The sequence below is a fragment of the Phalangium opilio genome, unplaced genomic scaffold, assembly GCF_054372755.1.
Source record: "Phalangium opilio isolate 3A_F unplaced genomic scaffold, DU_Popi_V2 ptg000003l_1, whole genome shotgun sequence".
In the NCBI taxonomy this organism is placed as follows: Eukaryota; Metazoa; Arthropoda; class Arachnida; order Opiliones; family Phalangiidae; genus Phalangium; species Phalangium opilio.
The window spans coordinates 4,850,585-4,871,440 of NW_028324145.1; the positions used below are offsets into that span (position 1 = coordinate 4,850,585).

At 39.8% G+C, this 20,856-nt stretch overlaps 1 protein-coding gene across 7 annotated transcripts in view; it reads left to right on the forward strand.

Annotated features, from left to right (window-relative positions):
• Nucleotides 1–20,647, forward strand: part of Asator (tau-tubulin kinase asator) — a 73,102-nt gene extending 52,455 nt beyond the window's left edge. For 5 of the 7 annotated variants that reach the window (XM_089837100.1, XM_089837056.1, XM_089837080.1 and 2 more), the window contains 10 exons: nt 3,731–4,044; nt 6,500–6,714; nt 7,072–7,242; nt 12,626–12,724; nt 12,797–13,065; nt 13,357–13,837; nt 13,939–14,298; nt 14,368–14,694; nt 15,023–17,859; nt 18,423–20,647. In XM_089837100.1, coding sequence (XP_089693226.1) covers nt 3,840–4,044; nt 6,500–6,714; nt 7,072–7,242; nt 12,626–12,724; nt 12,797–13,065; nt 13,357–13,837; nt 13,939–14,298; nt 14,368–14,694; nt 15,023–17,859; nt 18,423–18,507 — 5,049 coding nt within the window. In that variant the 5' untranslated portion in view covers nt 3,731–3,839 and the 3' untranslated portion in view covers nt 18,508–20,647. Of the gene's footprint in view, nt 1–3,730; nt 4,045–6,499; nt 6,715–7,071; nt 7,243–12,625; nt 12,725–12,796; nt 13,066–13,356; nt 13,838–13,938; nt 14,299–14,367; nt 14,695–15,022; nt 17,860–18,418 lie in introns of all 7 variants that reach the window. The other 2 variants (XM_089837071.1, XM_089837063.1) reach the window with 2 other exon arrangements.
• Nucleotides 20,648–20,856: the final 209 nt, after the last annotated feature.

The following is a 20,856-nucleotide window of genomic DNA, read 5'->3' on the forward strand; positions in this document are numbered from 1 at the left end:
CTTTTTGTTTTTATATCTATATACTTTTGGTATTACTGATATCATTACCACGCAGTTTAGGATATCAAATTCGGAAATTAACGAGTTGTGACTGAGCATGAGGAATAAACTATAAAACAAAGAAACTACTTAAGTTAGGGGAAGCACAACTATGCCATCTAATAACCCATGACTCTGTAATGTTGAGACATGAAACAAAAAGGAAAGGGTTATTTTATTTATCAATCCCAAATTGCCTTCAGCGACCTTCTCCTCTCTCTGTGTGTCTTCGCGACATTCTGTCGCTTCATTTTTATGTTTTTCTTTTCTTTCTTTTTTTCTTATCCCAAATAAAAAAGTATTACAGTATTAGGTATCTTTTTCAAAATTCTTATCTTGATTTGAGAGAAGAGTTTTTATTTATTTTTCCCAATGATGTTTCATCACTGAAATATGCGGTTGTATTCACTCCAAATTTTAAATAAGAGAGGCATTGTTCTACTCATGCAAATTACTGGTTTATGTATACTGTAACTTAATAGTCCCATGTAAATTACCCCTTGTATACCGTATTTTAACTATACCTATGTGAATTACCGGTTTATGTATACCCTTAATTGGAACTGTTAAATTACCATTGTTTAAAAACTACAGCTCTATACTCTTGGATTAGAAGTCTTGGTCTGTATGGAAATTGGTGTAAGTGAATGTAAACACTTCTACAGGGGCTCGTGGGAAATACATGGGCTGTCCGAACCCTATAAGCGGACTTCTCCCTGAGCTTTGATGTTAAACGGTGTAAACATAATATAGGCGATACTTAAATGAGCGTTTCGACGCCTCTCCTAGCCTGATCTTCAAATTAATTAATAATTTACTTGCTATAACAACTGTGTTCATATATATTAATATTTACACGCTTCGTTGCCCTTTGCCCTTTAGTCAGTTTCGATGTAACTAAGAGTAAGAGGGAAAGGCTCGGGAGTAAAACTTCGCCTTCCATCTGTGCTGTAGTCTTTTTGTATCATGAGTGTGCGCAGAAACGGCAATATATCAACCCCCTTGCATGTCCCAATAGGTGATTTCGCAACTTGTCAGCTTGTTTTAGTGTTTGTGCAACGACACTACTACGTCATAGGTTTATTGCAGGGAAAACTACATTCAGGGTGAATAATTGATATTTTCAAGATTAGGGTTAAAGGATTAATCTGTGTGCTTGTTCAAATGTTACAGTTGGGTTGCCCACCATTTTTTACATCTAGGTCTTGATTATTGATTTTATCTCGTATTATTGTATTATTAGTGTTGTTTTCACATTTATTTTAATTTCGTTTTTAATATTCTTTCATTAATTGTATTTAGGTTTTTTTTTTTCGATTTTGAAACACCTGAAGTATTTTTAAGTATTTTTAGATCAATAAAACATTCATTCATTCTTCCTTTTATTCGTTTGGTCCATTTGAATGTGCAGTATATTTAACGACGGATTAAAAATGAAAAATCGTTATTATATCAAACGTAATTGTTTACGAATTTTAAGACTAGATATGTCGAACGATCGATAATCGTAAAGATCAAATTTCGACGCTGAACAACAAATTTTAAATTGAAATATAAATCGAAATTAGATTTTTTTCATTAAATCTAAATGGTAATTTGGCTAAAACTCAAAAGTACATGTATATTTATGATATAAAATAATAAGATTAAATTTTTGCAACCGTTAACAAAAACAATTACTTCGTACAAATATTCCTCTTATGTACGTCATCACGAAAGTCACGTGGTTAAAATAGAAAACAGACATGACTTCACGCGCTCTTTCTCTCTCTTTCAAAGGAAGTTTTTCATTCTTACTTACTCTCCATTGAAATCCTAACCTCAGTTAACCCTTTTGCTTATCAAACACTGTCTAAGCGCTTTCTAACTATTTCATACGTCACAGATTTTGATTTTTTATTTTTAAATTAATCTTATTTGGCCATTTCTCCTTGAGATTTTTTAACTACTGGTTTTATGTAAAAACTTAAGTAAATAAGTTTCTAAAAACAAGGCGATAAGCTATTGTCAAACAGCGTCACGTGTCACCCTACGTGTGCTAATTTCGGCTAATTTTAACCCTTTCTTAAAATCACACGTTGCCAAATGTTGCAAATACTCGCTGAAATGATGAGAAATGACACAGTTTGACGTCAAGAACCTGTGACATTATATTCATTCATTATCCTTTAAAATTTAATTGATGGTCTACAGATCTCTGGCTGGCGAAAAGGTGGTGGCAAAAACGCCCACTCTAAACATTTATTCCTCTTTTTTATGTCATCAGGACCTAGACTGACTATATGAGTAAATGATTGTTGTTACAACGAAGGAGGGCGTGTGGAAAGCTTGAATCCAAGGTCAAATTGCAGATGAGCTTAGTCTCACGTTCACACCACTATCCTTTGAGTTATTACTAAGTTAAAAACTCAAGCCCCCTCTTCTTTTTCTCTTGAATTTGTTGACAAGACGTGTTCCTTTTTATGTTAAACTCAGCTCCTGGCAAAATTTTGAACATATACAGACCTTGGGATTCTACTATAAGATATGGATTTGTTTGTTAATGTATAAATTGAAAGTGTCGAAACTTAAAGGGTTACTTTGAGATAGAATTTGTTTCTTTTTTAATCGAAATAGCGTATTATTTAATGAATATATCAATTGAAAGATAAGAGCAATTATGTTTCCGTAATGGTCGCTACGCGTTAGGCTTTCCGCGAAGTACCAGGAAGTACTCCTATTGGACGCCTAGTACCACCTGACGGATTCGTCCAATAGTGGTACTTTCCAGTGCTTCGCTAATGAAGCCTAACGCGTAGTGTCCATTACTATTATTACTTAATTGCTTGTAACTTCTTTAATATTGTAGATAGAAGCATGGTTCCTATTCATATATTCATTATTTTACACGCTCTTTTGATTAAAAAAGCCCGGAGTATCCCTTTTAAGAAATTTCAAGAGTAATGTGTCGTATGAGATGTTTTATGAAACTGTTTACCTAAAAAGCTTCCAGAAAATGGGTAAAAAAATTGGGTCTTTTGAGCCGTCCATATTTTGCATCCTTGAAGAGCCTATTTCGGGATGAAAGGGGGTTGGAAACGTGGTTTATTTGTTGTGTACAATCAATGAATGAGTTCTAAAAGGTACTCTTTCAAGCTTCCAAGGTCGCTCTCTTAGTGAGCGCGCGTTCGCATTACTGTCTTTGAAATCAATTTTTGACCGAAGCTCTACTACCCCCTTGAAAACTGTAGAATTCGTAAAGGTGATACAGGGTTTAATGTTCTATGAAATTTTTCCATTCGGCCCACTCTTTTCAAGTTATGACTTGAGTGTTTTAGCTATGACTCCTTTCATTAAATTATAAATCGTCTTTAACGCGTATTAGAAAACGATTAATAGCTCGTCTTTAATATTATGCTGTAATTTGAAAAACTCATAATTTTATACCCTCGTTCGAAGCAAAAATGAAAAATTCTAGCCTTGGATTTTTCTTTAATTAATGCAAATATATTTTAATAACATGGAAAGTAATGACAGTCTCTCCAGAGACATTTTTTTTAAAAAGACCCTGAATCTTTATTAGCTCCCGACGTTAAAATAACAAAATTTCGTATTCATTGAGTGGATTCCATGCATTTTTTCAGTCTTTAATAGAATCTTATCGGTGTCTAATTTTTAAGTCGTCGTTTTTTGTTACTTTCTACTCGTATAGCATCATCTACGATGGGTCGTATGAAGAGGGGATCGAGTCGGAGTGTAGCGACTGCCGAGGGGTCGAGGAAGACGACGCCGAGGAAAATTTCGTCAGCTTCCGGATCACTATGACCAGCGAGGACCTCTTGCAGCCCGGACATGTCGTCAAGGAGCGATGGAAAGTGGTCAAGAAGATCGGCGGTGGCGGGTTCGGCGAGATCTACGAGGGACTCGATCTCGTCACTCACGAACTCGTCGCCCTCAAGCTCGAGTCCGCCAAACAGGCCAAACAAGTTCTCAAAATGGAAGTCGCCGTGCTCAAAAAATTACAAGGTAAGGACTTAAAAGTCATTAATGATGTTTTAAGGCCCTTCCATTAATTCTATTGGAGAAGCAAACACCGCGGGGGTGGGGATATTACCTTCTTGGGTTATTTCCCTCGCTCCAAGAAGCACCGCTAGAGGCAGTGCAGTGCGAGTTGGCTAGCCTCCCACTTGCAGTGAACTCGGGTTCCGTGTTAATGTGGCTCTTGGCGAGAGGGATATAACCTAACATGGCTTCCTCCCCCTGTATGTTGGTTTCTCTGAATGCAGTTAATGGAGTGGTTTGTTAAGAGTTTTGAGAGACGAAGATTCTAAGCCCAAGGAGGATCTATAAGAGGGGGGGGGGGAGACTCGTTCATACATACATCGACGCGCAAGCCGTAATTGGAAAGCGAGCGTTGTTGGAAACGAGGGATATTCAAAATTATAAACAAGCTCGTGGTGCTACAGCAAGGAGGCTTGAACTCATGCGCGAGGATTTCCGCTCTCTTGCTGTGAGCGGTAACCAAGGTAACCAGGGAACGGCACAGTACCGTTTCAGGAACGGGGGACTACGTGCATTTTGTCTGACTCCGAGCCTCCCCTTTTATACCTTCTCCTTGCTTAGCCCATCCTCGCTTACTACGTGATGCTCAAGCTGGTCGGTCATCTTTGATGATATATTTACCATATATATTTATATGGTGTTTTTTTGTTGTTGTTTCCAAATAAACAAGAAAATAGCAAACCAAATATAAATACAAAGTTTGCGAGGATGGTATACTTGAGGCTAAAGTTACGTCCTCAACATATTTGTTAATAGTTCTTTTACACTCTTGCCTCTACGTCACTCACTTGTCTTGTCGATCAAACTTGGGAATTTAAACAAACTTTTTTCTTTGGACTTTGCGATAATAATCTATGATATGTTGTAATCAATTTGGGTCGAAATTCGGAAATTGAGTTCCCTTCGATTGATTTTTTTGACAAGAGGGTGACCTACTATCTCCCAAGGTATTATTTTTGGCCCTAGCGTGGTGAACCGTAACGCCAAGGTCCATAGTAAATGAACGTAACCTTTGAGCAATTGTCAATATCAAGCGGGTCCCAAATGATTAAAGTGCATTCTAGTGTATAGTACTTATACGTTTGACAGACTGCTCTTTTGACCTCAAAAACCAAAAATTACTTTTGGTAGTCGCAGCTGGGTGAAGTGGTTCGGTGTTGTTTATTTTTTGTGAGGGAGATAAATTTAGCAATTTGTCTTCTGACAAATTACTGGCAAAGTGAGGAGTAGTTAGCAATTGTAATCTATCTAAAGCGAAACCCATTTTTCAGTATAGACCTCCAATACGTCTCAGTGCTTGTATAAGCCCAATTTTCCTTCTTTTCTCGCTTAAAGATCCAGGCCTAAAGAATAAAAGTATTTGGTACTCTTAAGGAGTTTACCCTTAACGTGATACTCTTGGATAGAAGTTTTTCTTTTTAATCAAAAGAGCGTATTGAATAATGAATATATCAATTGGAACCATGTTTCTATCAACATTATTATAGACGATACGAGCAATTAAGTTTCCTTAATGGACACTACGCGTTAGGCTTTATCGCGTAGCACTGGGAAGTATCCCTATTGGACTAATCCGTCAGGTGGTACTAGGTGTCCAATAGGGGTACTACCCAGTCCTTCACGTGAAACCCTAAGATATGTTGAATATGTTTGTCACTGAATACTGAGAGCTTGTCATGACGTGACGTAGATGAAACGTCATAGATTCTCGTAAAACGACGCCTGGTGAGGCGCTGTCAAAGGCTTAGTGCAGACTAAATAGGAAGATTGACTGCAAATTGCGTGTAGTCAATTCTCGCTTGTCGTCCTCGAACTAGTTCTCAGTAAGTCTCTAGCATTACGAAGTATAGATAGTGTCATACTTATGGAACAAATCTTATAAACTTATGGTAGTGTCCATTACGGATATTTAAGTGTATCTTGTATTATAGATTGAAATACGGTTCCAATACCCTACTATTTACGTTTTTGACTTGAAATAGAATGGTTCATCTGTAAGTCTCGTGACACACTTTTCAAATCTCGCAACACTACCTTAGTTCGCGGTAGAATTAACCCCAATTGCAACAGTGACAGCTAATCACGAACGTCAGTATTAGAACTTCTTCTTTCTAACCAGGTTAATTAATCTTTTGGTAGAGGCAAGATGCACCTTCGTTTTTTCCAAGAATAAATCTTGTTAAGTCTAAGTCGATATTCGCATTAAATCTTTCCTCCATTAATGGACTTAAATATATTTGCCAGACGGTTCGATTAGGATAGCGCAGTCTATAATCCTTCTAATTCACTTTTAATTACGCCATCAACTGTATCTGAGAGTTTTAAAGCTATTTTTGGACATTACCCGAAGAACTTTATGGGAATGGTAGTTATCCTTAATTGATTATTTTTTTTCTTTTTTTTTTTCTTCAACCTTCAGGTAAAGAGCACGTATGCCGCTTCATCGGTTGCGGTCGCAACGACCGTTTCAATTACGTAGTGATGCAATTGCAAGGCAAGAACTTGGCCGAACTACGACGTAGTCAACCTAGAGGTGCTTTCAGCCTTAGTACCACACTTCGGTTGGGCCTTCAAATTCTCAGGGCTATCGAAAGCATTCACGATGTTGGCTTCCTACACAGAGATGTCAAACCTGTAAGTATCTGCAATTTCGTTGTCATGAACATACAGGGTGTTCCTGAAAGGTCTGTCATAAATTAAGGGGGGGAAGGTGTTCTTTGGGCGATTTGGAGTCAAAAATGTTCTATGACATTTCCCCGTCCGGGTCACTGTTTTCAAGTTAAGACTGGAGTGTTTTACGGATGACCCCTTAATTAAGTTAGCATTGCCTTTCAGTTTCTTATTGAAATTTAAGGGGTCACCCGTAAAATACTCCAAACATAACTTGACAACGGTGATTAGCCCCTAATAGAAACGTCATTTGATAATTAGGTTACTGAGGATATAAGCTGATAAACTCATTGTGGCACTGTTTCTTTCTTGTTATTTTAGTCCAATTTCGCCATGGGTCGATTACCCCACAATTGTCGCAAAGTGTACATGCTGGACTTCGGTTTAGCTCGCCAATACGTCACGGCGACCGGTGAGGTGCGACCGCCCAGGGCAGCCGCCGGATTCAGGGGCACAGTCAGATACGCTTCCGTTAACGCTCACAAGAACAAGGTAAGGGCCTTTATGGGTCAATAGTGCTTTTCTTAAGTTATAATGGTATTGCTGAAATTAAATTAGTAATAATAGTTTTAGTTTTATAAATATGGACATCCACGTTTCCTCTGTCTCTAAACTTCACTGCCGTGCTCGGCTAGTCCCGCTTACAAGTAGAGATAGGCTTATAAAGTCTAGTAGACCGTCCTTGGTTATACCATGGATAAGCGTTATCGACGTACAGTGTTGCCGGTCTTAAGCTATAGAGAGCTTTCGGTTGGGGAGGAACTAAGATTCGTGAGATAATTTTCATGGCCATACTGGTGGGCTGAATGCAGAAAGAAAGCTAAAACCCACCAGGTCTGCCAGAACCGTGGTAAGACTTAGAAGGTGGCGTACAACTCTACCAACTAAAAGCTCTTTATACTAAACATTGCTGTTAAGACCTCTACCAATTTGGGTATTGTCTTGAAGTGAAAAGTACCATACAGGCACCATAAGCCCCTCAATTTAATTAGTTTTACGGATTCAATTTAGATAATACTTAATTGTAAATTTTTTTAACGCTTTGAGTTTAACTAAAGTGATTATAGCAAACAAATATATGTTTAAACCAATCCATTAAAAAACGTTGACCCCGTCAAGGTCTATATACTTATGTTTTGTAAAATGAACGCAAAATCTTCAAGTTTAAACACACACCATCCAGACGCTGTTGCTTTGAATTTAAACGCGATGAAGCTAAAATTAAACAGCCCGGAACAAAGACCTTGGTACTAATAATAATATAACCAAAACAAAACGCTAACGGTGTGGCTTCCAAGCCGATCCAAATTTAGCTACACGCTCCATACGGTGTGACTACGCGCTTCTCACTTCCCTCAGTTTCAGCTCTCCCATCTTTCTTTCCACTTAGTTTGAAACGTAGGATTTTAACCCTGTCTTGTAGCCTGTATCGCGGCAATAGAGATAGAAGTACGTTTTCAGGACTTCAACAAATCTAATGTTCCTTGAAAGTTATTGTTAAAAAACTGCTGGAGTATCAAACAGAAAATATTAGACAAAATGTCATCACGCCAAATTGCTTGGGTATCAAATACGTTGGGGGGAAAATGGATGCTTTAAAAGCTGTAATACCTCATTTGGTTTCTAATAGAGAACAGGGGTTATTTTAACTTTCAGAACGAACTCAAACCTTTACTTTAATGCCCGAGTCTTATTTAAAATACACCTTTTAAATCTAATCAGGGATAGATTTAATTTTAGAAGTAGGAAAATGGAGAACCGAGTAATCTGGGCGCGCGTCAAAGTCCCGGACCCCCTTCCACTGGACGGAGGGGTATGAAAGAAGAGGCGGGTCATAGCGACCAAAGAGGGTAGAAAGAGGGGGAGTAGAAGCTAGCGGCTTTGGCAAGGCATTTTGAGTGTTCTCGCTTTTCTTTTTCATTTATTTGTTATATTTTCCTCCTAATATCCGGTTCACCGTATTTCAACCAATAAGAGGGCAGAGAAAGATGCGCGCGCGCACCGGAAGCTTAGAGGTAAACTTTCAAAGCGAGAACACTCCAACCAAGCCTTCTACTCCCCCTCTTTATACCCTCTTTGTAGCGACAGAGGTAAAAAGGAATTACGTATTTTCGCCGTCCCCATCAGCAACGTCATTCAAACGTAGTTTAAGTGAGCTAATAAGATAATTTAAACTTTTCGTTACGTGTTGGAGGGAGGGGCTCTATACTGGGCTATGAGTCGGACTGAAGTAAATATTAACCGTTCTCCATTCCTACTTCTAAAATTAAATCTATCCCTGATAAGACAAATTTCCTTAAAATCGGTTAAGATTACACCAAGATATAATACTTTTAATTAATTTTCAAACCATGGTTCACCCAAAAATCGATTGTGAGGGAATTAATTACGTACGAGATTGGCTCGAGCTCTCGCTAGTCGCGAGCTTCAATCTACCTACCCACGCCCTTCAAGGAACCCTGAGAAATGTTCCTGAGTTGCAGAATAGTACTGTGTGTGTGTTCTAAAAGAGTGTGTCTAGGTGCCTCCTAACTCGTCACAGTGAATTATTAAAAGACACTTGAGGGGCCAAAGATATTCTTTTTTTGGAAACGCGGAAGGGAATTTTATCTCACCCTGAATTCATCCTTCATCTCTTAAAAACACCTTAAGCCTCACATTCCTTAACAACGCCGAAACGTAAAGGATAAACTACGGTACTTTTACATTGCCAGTTAGTGAAAATTGGTTTTGATCGGAGTAGCGTTTTTGAATCGTATAGAACGATACACGTGAGCTAGAAAAAAAAGTTTTACTTTTGGTTGCACCCTTTCACCGTATCCTGGTCTAATAAACTTTACGTGGTTGTAGAGCGTTTAGACCAATACGATACACCTGAGCTAGAAAAACACACCTTGAATTGGTTTACTTTGGATTTCACTCGTACTTTGGAAACAATACGTTTTCTGTGGTGTTGTCGAATGGACGTATTTCTCCAGTCAACTCGTACGGACAAATTCGGAAATTACAAACAGAGAAACCAACACACAGGATCGAGACCGCAATTGGGGTATTCTCCCTCTCACCAAGAAGCTCCGCCAGAGGCAGTCCGAGTTGGTTAACCTCTCGCTTGTAGTGAATTCAGGCTCCGTCTGGCGTTGCGTCTTGGCGCAAAGGAAAATACCACAGTGACGGTCTCGCCCCTGTGTGTTGGATTCGCTGTTTGCAATTTCCGAATATGTCTATAGTGTACGTGGCACATGCTGACCACAAATTAGGCCTAACGCTAATGTACTGGCTGTCAGAGTAACTCTAGCGAATAAACTTTTCTTTCCCTCTTTTAGAAAACGCGTAGGCCTATCCCTGCTCCCAGAAACCCAGGAAATGTACGTCTTCTCTCCATAACTGTAGCGCTAATTAATCATCCAGTTTCTCGTATACTCGCGAAAGGCGAATGTTTATTCCCCCTCCGAGAACCACACGGATCTCTACTTGATGTGTATGTTAGGCTAATGACACCGACGCTGACAATCGACAATGAACATTGATAGATACTCTTGGCTCGTTGTCGGCGCCAGCAAATGAATACCGTTAAGTTTATAACCCTTTCTCCGCGAATCTCGTCATAGCCAAGTCTTAATTAAAAAATTCGCCTTCATAAATTCCTCTCACTTTCAAGCGGATAAGTTTGTTTTTCAAAATTCGAAGTCAGCGTCCCTAAAGGGTTTTAGAAGTTGCTACTCGCTAATCAAAATTCACCCCCGCCAGTTGGAGAGCTGTTTTAATTCTTTAAAAAAATCTCCCGGCTTTGTTTATCTTGGGATGGGTGTCTTTAAAGATGGGAAGAGTTGGAAATTACCACAGTTGAAGTCCAATAAGTTTCCAGTGGAAGGCATTTGTGTAGGTTTTGTTAAAGTAGTAAAGGGAATTGCGTTTGTTGTATAGTTATGGGTTTAATATACAAAGACAACAGCTGGGAGATATCTTTAGAAGTGAAAGTGGTAGCGAGACGGTGTCATTAACAGCTCTTGCGTGTAATAATTTTAAAAATAAGGATTTTTCAACTGAGAAAATTCTGATTTGGATAGGGGTAATTTCTCGTTGTTGAATATATTACTAAAGGGACTTCTGACGTTCACTCATTTTTTCCCGAATCTTTCTGAGAGTCTGACAACACTTGCCATGAAGCTGAGGCCGAGAGCATAGAGCATAGAGAATATAAAGTAGAGAAGTAGACACTTTAGCCTTTACCAATACAAAATACCAAATTTTACTATTCATTTACGCTTTTTTCCCCATTGGGTGATTACCTTCTGTACAAGACCGTATCATTACTAGTTGAAAAATGTAATCCGCTTTAATATCGAGGCGGAAGGTAAAGTTAACCATAAAGTAGTGGAAGTAGCCCAAAAATTTTAACGAGAACTGAATACAACCACTGTCCACTCCTCTACTGTATGTCCTCAATGGAGGCGGAGAGTGATATTTAGACAAAGGTAGCCACGTGTTTATTAAGAAACAGAGTACCGGAAGTTGCCAAAAATGTAACGAAAACCGAATAAAACAACTGTCTACTCCTCTACTGTGTATCCTCTATGCTGAGAACTAGCGGAGAAATTTTCTAAAGTCTCTTTTAACTATTTACAATCCTACTTGATTTAAAATTTGCATTTTTAAACCCTTTCAGTTCTTCGTTAAATAGCAAATCCAAGCGCATTCTTAGTCCCCAAAAATATATATAATTTGACCTCCAACATTTTGATAACGTTGGCAAATTTTGAAGGCTGTTCGTCATCTTGTTTATTTAAAAAGAAAATTGTCGTAAAAAATTATATTTTTTCTAAAAAAGAAGACCATTCACGAAAAAAGAAACGTGGTGGAGGTCTTGTAAAAAAGCATAAACGTAACCTTGGCTCCGAGCTTTAAGTTAGAATAGCAGTCGTAAGCATTTTTATATGTCGCGAGCTCGAACTCTTTCCCTTTATTTCTTTTTAACGCGCTAGCAATGTTTTCTGTCTAAAGTATGCGAAACCGACGGTGACGGTGACGCGCCGCCCCTGTCGGAGTTTGATCTAAGACCGAAGCCAAGCTATTCGTATTTTAATCTTATATAGAAGACTTTTAACTCGTCTTGATGGTAATTGCAAAGCTCGAAGGACACGATGAGTTCATCCTTCACTGTTTCGGTTTTCTCTAGGAGGTGAAACGACGTTTAATTCTTGTTGTTGTCTATCCTGGAATGAAAATTGGCAGTACCTTGCCTCTACTTGGCAATACCTTTGCTATTTAAGAGAGCTAGACAATTAAATTGCGAGGGTTTATCGCCATTGTCTTTTGATTTCGGTATTTCGTAAGCCCCCCGCATTGCGCAAATATATCACTTTTTATCTACGTGGGGTGGTTATTTAGCCACGACGTAGCTTATAGAAAAGGTGTTGCGTGTATGTGGCGTGTTAGTTTGTGGAGTCTATCGGATACACGAAAAAGCATGGATACGTCACGCCCTGAAGGTGGCTGGGAAAGATTCTTTGCTTGAAGAGAGTAAAAGGGATCACACTTATACTGTTCAAGCTGTTAATTAGGGAAATTTTTAAAGACACTAGCTGAGGACTTGCACACCTGGGAAGACGAATGATCGAGGAGTAGATGAAATGCGCAGAGAAATGAACTCAATTTCTCGGGTGTCTCTATGTAGACGCAATTCCATCTCTAACGCCTAGTTCATAGGCGGTTGCGATTGAGATTTAGTCAAAACTATAAGAAAATAATATATAGCTCCCTATATATTATTTTCTTATGTCAAAACCTGTAAGAGGTTATCATTGTGAGGGTGTATTTTTAGAGTTTCGTGAACACGTGTAGATATTAATACTACGTCACTGTTCGTATCTTGTAGGAAATGGGTCGACATGACGATCTATGGTCTCTGTTCTATATGCTTGTAGAGTTCGTCAATGGTCAGTTACCGTGGCGAAAAATTAAAGATAAAGAACAGGTACATTTGGTTTGACCTGATTTGACCCTGGAATGGACAATATAATCCATAATCTATAAAAAATAACGATAGGTGGGCATCATGAAAGAAAAGTACGACCATCGTTTACTCTTGAAACACCTTCCCTCCGATTTCCGTCAATTTCTCGACCATATCTCTGCCTTGGACTACTATGACCGCCCCAATTACGACATGCTTGCCAGTCTCTTCGAACGATGCATGAAGAGGCGGGGAGTCAAGGATTCGGACTCCTACGACTGGGAGAAGAACTACACGGACAACTCTGTCGCTACAACCACTACCACATCGCCGGCCGTCGTTTCCAAACCACCGCATCCTGGGTAGATTGACTTTTTATATCCCGCTTGTTTGTGCCTCGTGGTTACACTCGTCTATGTTCTTCGTGTATAGGGACTATTCAAGCACCACCGGCATTACGATGCAAAACCTACAAAACCCTCTATCTAGCCTTCCCACTGCCATCCTGACCCTTAAAATGGATTACATTGATGATGATTAAAGTCTAGCCTAAAATGAAAGCCCATATCCATCCTCCCAACCCTCTTATATAGATAGGAAATGTTTGATACCAATTGCCTACTAACCAAAACGGGTTTCGATTTAATTTCCAGCTCCATTCCACCGGCCACTCATGGCACGGATAACATGTTGGACGACAACATCATGGCCAGTTACGAAGACCACGGTGGCGAAAATTTCAAGGGCGATGATTTCTTCGAAAGTGGCAAGAAGAAAGAGAAAGCCAGTTTCCGTAGTGGAGGGGGAGTGGGAAGTTTACAGGGTGGACGGTTGGAGGGTAGCAAAGAGACTCTTTTGCAACAGCACAGGAACCGGAGTGTGGGTGACGGATACACGGGTCCGGAAGTCGGGGTGGGCGGAGACGCCGGAAGGGTCGGTACTACTGGAGGAGGAGCGAATACTCAAGGGGGAATGGGTATTGGCGGGGGCAAAGTCGTTTCATTGCCGGATAACTTGTGCCATACGGTTCTAAGACCTGGTACCTTGGAGGCCAACAATAACAATAATAACAACAACAACATAGTCTTAGCGGACAATCAAGGGGACGTCGAGATGGAGGAGCAAAAAGTTGAGGTCTGTATTTTCTTCTGGCATTTTCTATTATATCAAAGAAATCACTGCCAAAATATTTTTATAAACTTGAAGCTAACTCCTTTTGATATCTCTTTTCAAAGAAGATGGACACGGAGAAAGAGGAGGACGAAGATGGAGCCAAAGACGACGAGGAAGATGAAGAAACGGGTGATAGACTCTCTACGACTCCTTTGCATCGTAAACTCAAACCAGCATCAGTTAGTCCCGGTCAGGATGGTTCCGCTGGTGACACACGCTCTAGATCCAGAGTACGAGGTGAAGAAAACGGGGAATGCGTCGCTCCAACTGGTAAACCTGTTGGTATCGCTTGGTCGACTGGCTCCGAACAACAATTGGTCCGTCTTCGAAAGGATTTGCCCAAATTGCAAATCAGGGCGTTCCAGGACCAGGATCCTTTGTCCATTGACAGCCCCCAACAAAGAGACGATGGAACGCAACAAGTACGCTCGCGATTACGATAATGTCTTCGAGGTTTCAGGTGAGACTAACGTTTGATTTTTGGGTCTCAGGCCAGCGAGTTTAGCACCGGTACCGGGAGACATTCGACTCCACCGCTGTCAACTCCACCGACTGACCCGAAAGGCGGTCGCGAGGGGAAGGACACTATGAGTCACCGACACAGGCGTTTCCATCCACCCAGCGGGCGCATTCGCTATCATCATCGGGACGTTTCGGTGACTCAGTTCGCCGTGGCCGAAGACGACAACATATCCGCCATGCAACAAGTGACTCGCGGTTGCGCGGCAGCCATGACCTTAGTTTCACGCTGGCAAGTCTCCTTCGACGACAGCGAAGAAACGGACCACGAAATGGAGGATAACGTCCAGAACAGCGACGTGAGTTTTTCCCCAAATTTTTCAATATCAAATTTAACATTATTTTAAGCGAAATATTTTTCGGACGTGGGCAAATTTACGAGTTGTAGCCGCTTTATCAATTGATTTTTATTTATATGAGCCAGCTTAGCAATGTTTGGGGCTTTAATTGTATGGGATTTAATAACTGTAAAAACATGATTATGATATTCAGAATCAAAAAGGGCTGAACACATTTACACTGTCACTACTAAGATGTGTAAACGAGTATTTTATTACAATAGGCGTTGTCTGTACACATTTACACTGTCACTACTAAAATGTGTAAACGGGTATTTTATTAAAATAGGCGCTGTCGCCCGATCATAAACCAATTAAGAAAGAACAATCACCGAGTGATATGGCCAATGGTTTGGGCAGTAAAAGGGTCAGTTTACCCCTGGTGACCGTTGGATCTGGAGATCAACTCGCCAACGGTAGTGACCACCGAGCTGCTCGCTTACGAGAGGGTCGAATGGTCACTTCTGATGGTGAAAAGGAGCCTACGAAACAAAACGGTCACCATAAAGGAGGCCGAAAGAGACCAGTCCTGAGATCTTTGTCTACCCCCGTTTCCCTTCCACCCGGAGTTCAAAATGGTTTTTCGGACATACTAGGTGCGGACTGTCCTTACGTAAGTTTGGGCGGTATGCCTATAGAAGGACCCATCCCGCCGGGACTTCCTCGCGTTTGGAGTTGCCCGGCCATTGCCCTCTATATTCGATCCAATTTGCAACCACCTTTACGGCAACAAGCCTCCTTTGACGAAAACGTCTACGAGGTTGACGTCATGCGAAATATCGCGGCCAAGCAAAGCCCCGATTCTGAGGAGAAGAGTGGGCACGATTCTGCCAATGGCGACGAGAGAAGGGCATCCCTTCCGTCTATCAAACTGAACACGTCCGAAGAAGAGAGACTTCACGAAGCCGAAAAGAAAGCCACGGAAGGGGAAGTCAAGATTGTAGTGACGAAGGAAAAATCTCCCGAAAGGGGATTAGAACTTAAGAAGAGAGATCCTCCAGTTAAACCGGATGAAACCACTCCAGTGGCGCGTCCCGCTTTGAAATTAGAAGAAAGTTTAGAAGCCAAGAATATAGAAGAGGTCACGAGCGAAAGTAGTCGTTCCATACAAAGGTCAGAGTCTAGACCCAAGAGTATATTGAAGAAAGGCAGTTTCGACAAATCTCCCCAATCTCAAAGAGAATCTCCCGTGGAACCCCAGCCACCTTCCCCTATGTCCGCCGCACCAACTACGACTCCTAAAACTATTACGCCGTCTGAAAAAGAATCTACTCCTCCCATGAGGCCGGGATCGGCGGGAGGTTTGGGCCAGAAGTCACCCAGCGAGAAATCGTTCAAGGGTGGGATGGAAGAAGCTTCGGTTTATTTCGACGCGCCCTTGGCTCTCGAAGAGGAAGAAGTTGAAGATGATGACGATGACGACGATGACGATGATGACGACGACGACGCCGAAGAAATCTGCTATAAGGTATTGCAGATTGATGGAAAAAAGGTCACCAGTCTCGTAGGAGAGAAATTGAAGCAAACCCAGGTCATATGCACACCTCAACATGCCACGATGGAGAGGCCAACCAGACCAGGCGAAGACAGACATAAGATATCGGTTATCAGTTTGAAAGACTTGCCAGAGACATTCCGTATGATGGGCGTTAGGGGTCGTGATACTCCCGTCAGAGAAACGACCACGACGAAGCTGGAAGATAAAAAACCTGAAACGGACAACTCCCTTAAGAAAGAAGCAGTGCTGGCCACGCCATTAAGGAAAAAATCAGCCTCCCCACCACCAGTACCCAAAAAACCGACTCAGTTAAGGGCTACCCTCTCAGCGTCGCAAAAAGATTTAATGGCGTCAAAAAGCGGATCCAGTTTGGCCACCAAATCATCCGCTTCCTCGGCCGAGAATCTTAGCGGAAAGACGACTCCTTCGAGAGAATCGGATCGAGTCATTCAACGACCACCCAAACCGGAAAAACCGTTGGGTTTAGGCAGATCTTTAAGCGCGGCGCAAGCCAATTCCTCGGCCGGACCATCGGACGACGCCTTCCCTTCGAGGATCCCAATCCGTCTCGTCGACTCTAAATACGAATCCACAGCCGACACCGATTCGGAAAGTTGTTGCGCCGGAAGGTTTTGCGGTAGTGGCTCCAAATCGTATGAGAAACCGGAAATGGGCCAAGTCAAAAGGAGGGTGTTGAAAGACGTCAAGAGGAGACCCAGGTCCATGATAGAAGACACTCGCCATCGAGTGGTCGTTAAGAACAATCTCTACAACAACAGGGAAGAAGTCGTTGGCCGCAACGTCATCCGTCTACATGCCACTTTCGGTTCCGAGTCATCTTCGGACGCGAAAGAAGGCGAAAGTGCCAGTAAAGGAGCAACCACCAGCAGCGATAAAAGCGCCAGTTCCGACGATCGTCCAATTCGTAGTTGGAGCGGAACGAGACTTGGCGGGGCTTTGTCTCTCAGACCGGAAGATTCCACCAATCGACCTTTACCCGGACCTTACACTGAAACCTACGTCGGCCCGGCCACGACTTTAAGAACCATGGGAAGCCAAACTCTACCAGGCAGGAGCCCTCAACAACACGGCTTAACCAGGAGTTCAGAAAGCATGATGGCTATGAGCGAAATCAGACCCGGAAACTACAGTCGCAGCATGAGTTGGGAGCAGCAAGGAGGCTTAGGTTCCCAATCGCTTCGACGACGGGTGAACCCGGAAGAGAAGTACATTACGGACGAAAGGGATTTAAAACTACAGTTTAGAAGGAGGAGCAGGGCGTCGTCCACCTCGACCGTACCGGCCGTCGTAGGGACCGCCGGAAACGGAACCGAGTCTCGCATTCCAAGACCGAGAATCCGGCAACCCGTCTCCGATCCGGTGGGGCTCTTCTACGAAGCCGGGTCCCTGAAGAAGAAGGAGGTGCCGTCGTCGTTGGATCAGAGACGACGCTCTGACTCCATGAAAGGAAGCACCATTCAAGATCTAATCTGCCAAGGACAACAAGTACTTAGTCACGACGAACGTCAACTAAGCGGGGAACGACTAAACTATATGACGTTACCAGGAGCACGTGTACCTAGGCCACCTCCCGGAGATCCTCCAGTCAACGGTTGCGTACCATCCAGGTAGGATTACCAAAATCATTTTCTTTGTACAGTACGTCGAGATAGTTTCTCTTCGATTGTGATGCCGTCCAAATAGAGATATCTAGGCTAGTTAATTGCATCGAGTGGGTGTAACGGTTTACGTATGTCACTGTCTTAAGATTAAAATAAACTACACAAACCGCACACGCAATTAACCACCGCTTGTTCTTTATTTAAGAATGCGAATGATTATTTTTTTTTTCTTCATTTGACATCTTGTTTACGCATGGTTTTGAAGTCTTAAGCTTTTTTTAAAATCTACCCCTTTTCACACACGATTGCTTAGCTAGGTCACTGCACTGTGTCCAATTTTTTTTCCCCCCACGTATCTCTCCTCAGTCTGCAACAGCTGAGATTTCGAAAATGAGAGGGAAGTCTTTTTTGGCAGCAAGTCTAAGCTAGTTTCATTTTAGTCTAAATTTAAAACGCACGTGGGTCTAGATTTATAAATTTCCACGTTATCATCTAGACACTGTTGACCCAGATTTTCACTATGGTCTTTTTTTTTTACTTTATTCTTGCCAACTTGCGGGATGAGACAGAAGACGTAGGTACCGGCCACTGTCTCCGAGTGACTTAGCTATGACTGGCAGTGAATCCTCCAGAGGGACTTCGCCCGAGAATTGATTATAAATATATATAAAACCAAATTAAAATTAAAACGCTCAGCTCCTCAAGATTATAATTGATCTCTCCTACATATTACATGAAAAAAAAATAAAAATGCGCTTAAAATATTTTCGTCAACAACTCGAAAAAGATTTTGAACTTATAGGTTATTATTATCAACGGGAAATGCAATGCGCTTGTAAAAAAGCTTGGGCATGCATATAAACATAAAAACATTTATCTCTAAAAAACAATAGAGGGTTTGTGTACGCGATGCCTCGGCCCCTTTTCGGTGAATGTACAGATATTAAAAAAAAAAAAAAAAAAACAGTGCGGACAAAGTGCTCTCCCGATGTCAAGTGAAGGATTTTGAAATCATAAACAATTTGAAAAGATAAATTACGAGAGAGACAATGACAATATAATATTGTGTAGGTTTAAAGAAAAATTTCCATGGCGTAAAATATCGTCTTAATAAACAGAGTCCTATATACTTAAATAAATAAATAAAAAAAATAAAAGAAACGTTTCTCCAGTAAAAATCCATTTAAAAAGCAGAAAATATATTAAAGCTTCGTAAAATTAAAGCTTAAATTTAATTATCCAAAAAAACAAAAGAGCCTTTAATGGTATAAATATATGAAAAAAGAAAAATTCTCCAGCTTGAAAATATTGCAATATTGTTCGTCTTTTTATAATTTTATGGTAATAAATATTCGTCATTCTAGTCCAGGCCCCCCCCCGGAGATTTTTTTTTTGTTTTTTTATTAAATAATTTATAATTTTAAAATTATATACATATATATATATCTTAAAAGTTTAGATATAAATGGGTTTAACTAAATTATCACAGCGTAAATCTTAACAACAACAACAACACTATGATAAACATAAATGCACTATAATAAAATGCCAACAAATAAAAATTAGGATGTGTTTTGGTTTTCTTCAAAATATAAAAAAGAAAGACGCTGCGAAAGTTAAAAAGAAAAAAATTAAAATTCGTTGCTTTAGCCAAAGAATGCGTGCCTATAAATATAAAATTAAAATTAACAATACTTTCGCTGCTCTAAAGAGCGCAAAAGTAAAAAAACCTTTACCAAAGTAGCGTATTATAAAAAAAAACCAAAATAAAATAAATATTAAGTATAATCAATAATGTTCTTTGGAAGCACTGAAATTTATTTTTTGAAGGTTTAAATTATCGGTAACGAATGTGAAATTACCGTAATTTTTTAAAATGGTAATTTACCGGGTAAATTACCGATTAAAATTTTGAAATTACAAAATTTAGCGTAATTTATGGTATTTTATGTTTTAACAGGCTTATTACCGCGGTAATTTTGTAATTTACTGGTAAATTACCATTCTAAAATTACGGTAAGATATAAATCGGTAATTTACGCTGTATTTGGTAAATTACCGACTCACATCTCTAGCAATCACAATGAAAATAAAACCAACCAAACTTAAAAACATAATCTAGTCAGAAAAAAGTATTTGCAACAACAACAACAACAAAAAAACAAACAAACAAATTTCCTATATAATAAATTCAAACAAATTAAAAAGAAAAAGTAGTTTATTAATATTAATATAAATATTAAATTAATTAGAGTCAGGACAGGTTACGGGAAAAAATTAATTAATTAACTAATTAGTTTCGATTTAATTAAATAAATAATTAAACGTAAATTTAACCTAACATTCTTGGCAGCTACCTGTATTACCCCAAAAAAAGAATTACCTTTACATAGTTTACTTTCACTTACAATGATTATTCTAGTCCCATGTTAACTTAACTAAATATAATTATAATTATAATTAAGTCGAGGTAGAAGCTGTTTCAAAGCTTTAAAAAAGTAAAGTTTACGCTTTATTTTCTTAAATTAGCTTTAACGGAGAAGAATAAAAAAATTTCAAAGTTTTCTCAATTTTTGAGTTACGCGCACTGACTTAATAATTTAAATACTCATTTTTTTCTTTGCGTAAAAAATTGATGAAAGCGTAAAAAAAAATATGTAAATAATACGTTTGTACAGGTGCTATTTGTTGTTTTATTATTAGGTTAGATTTTTTTTCTCTCTCGCTCGCGATGTGACGTTTAAGAAAAAAAAAACCATGAAAAAAGAATTAAAATTTAAAATGTTCTAATTAATTTGGATTTATTATTCTTTTTTTTTTCAGCGTTTGTAAGATTTGCATGATTTATTTATGACTTTACAAAAAAGGATTGAAAGCCAAGGAACTGTTTTCTAGTAGGCCATGTCGTCCGTCATCACGTACACTCGCATCTATACGTAAAATCTTTATCATAGTTGAAACATAAGTTCATAAGATACGTTCCATAAGTTTGTAACTGGTATA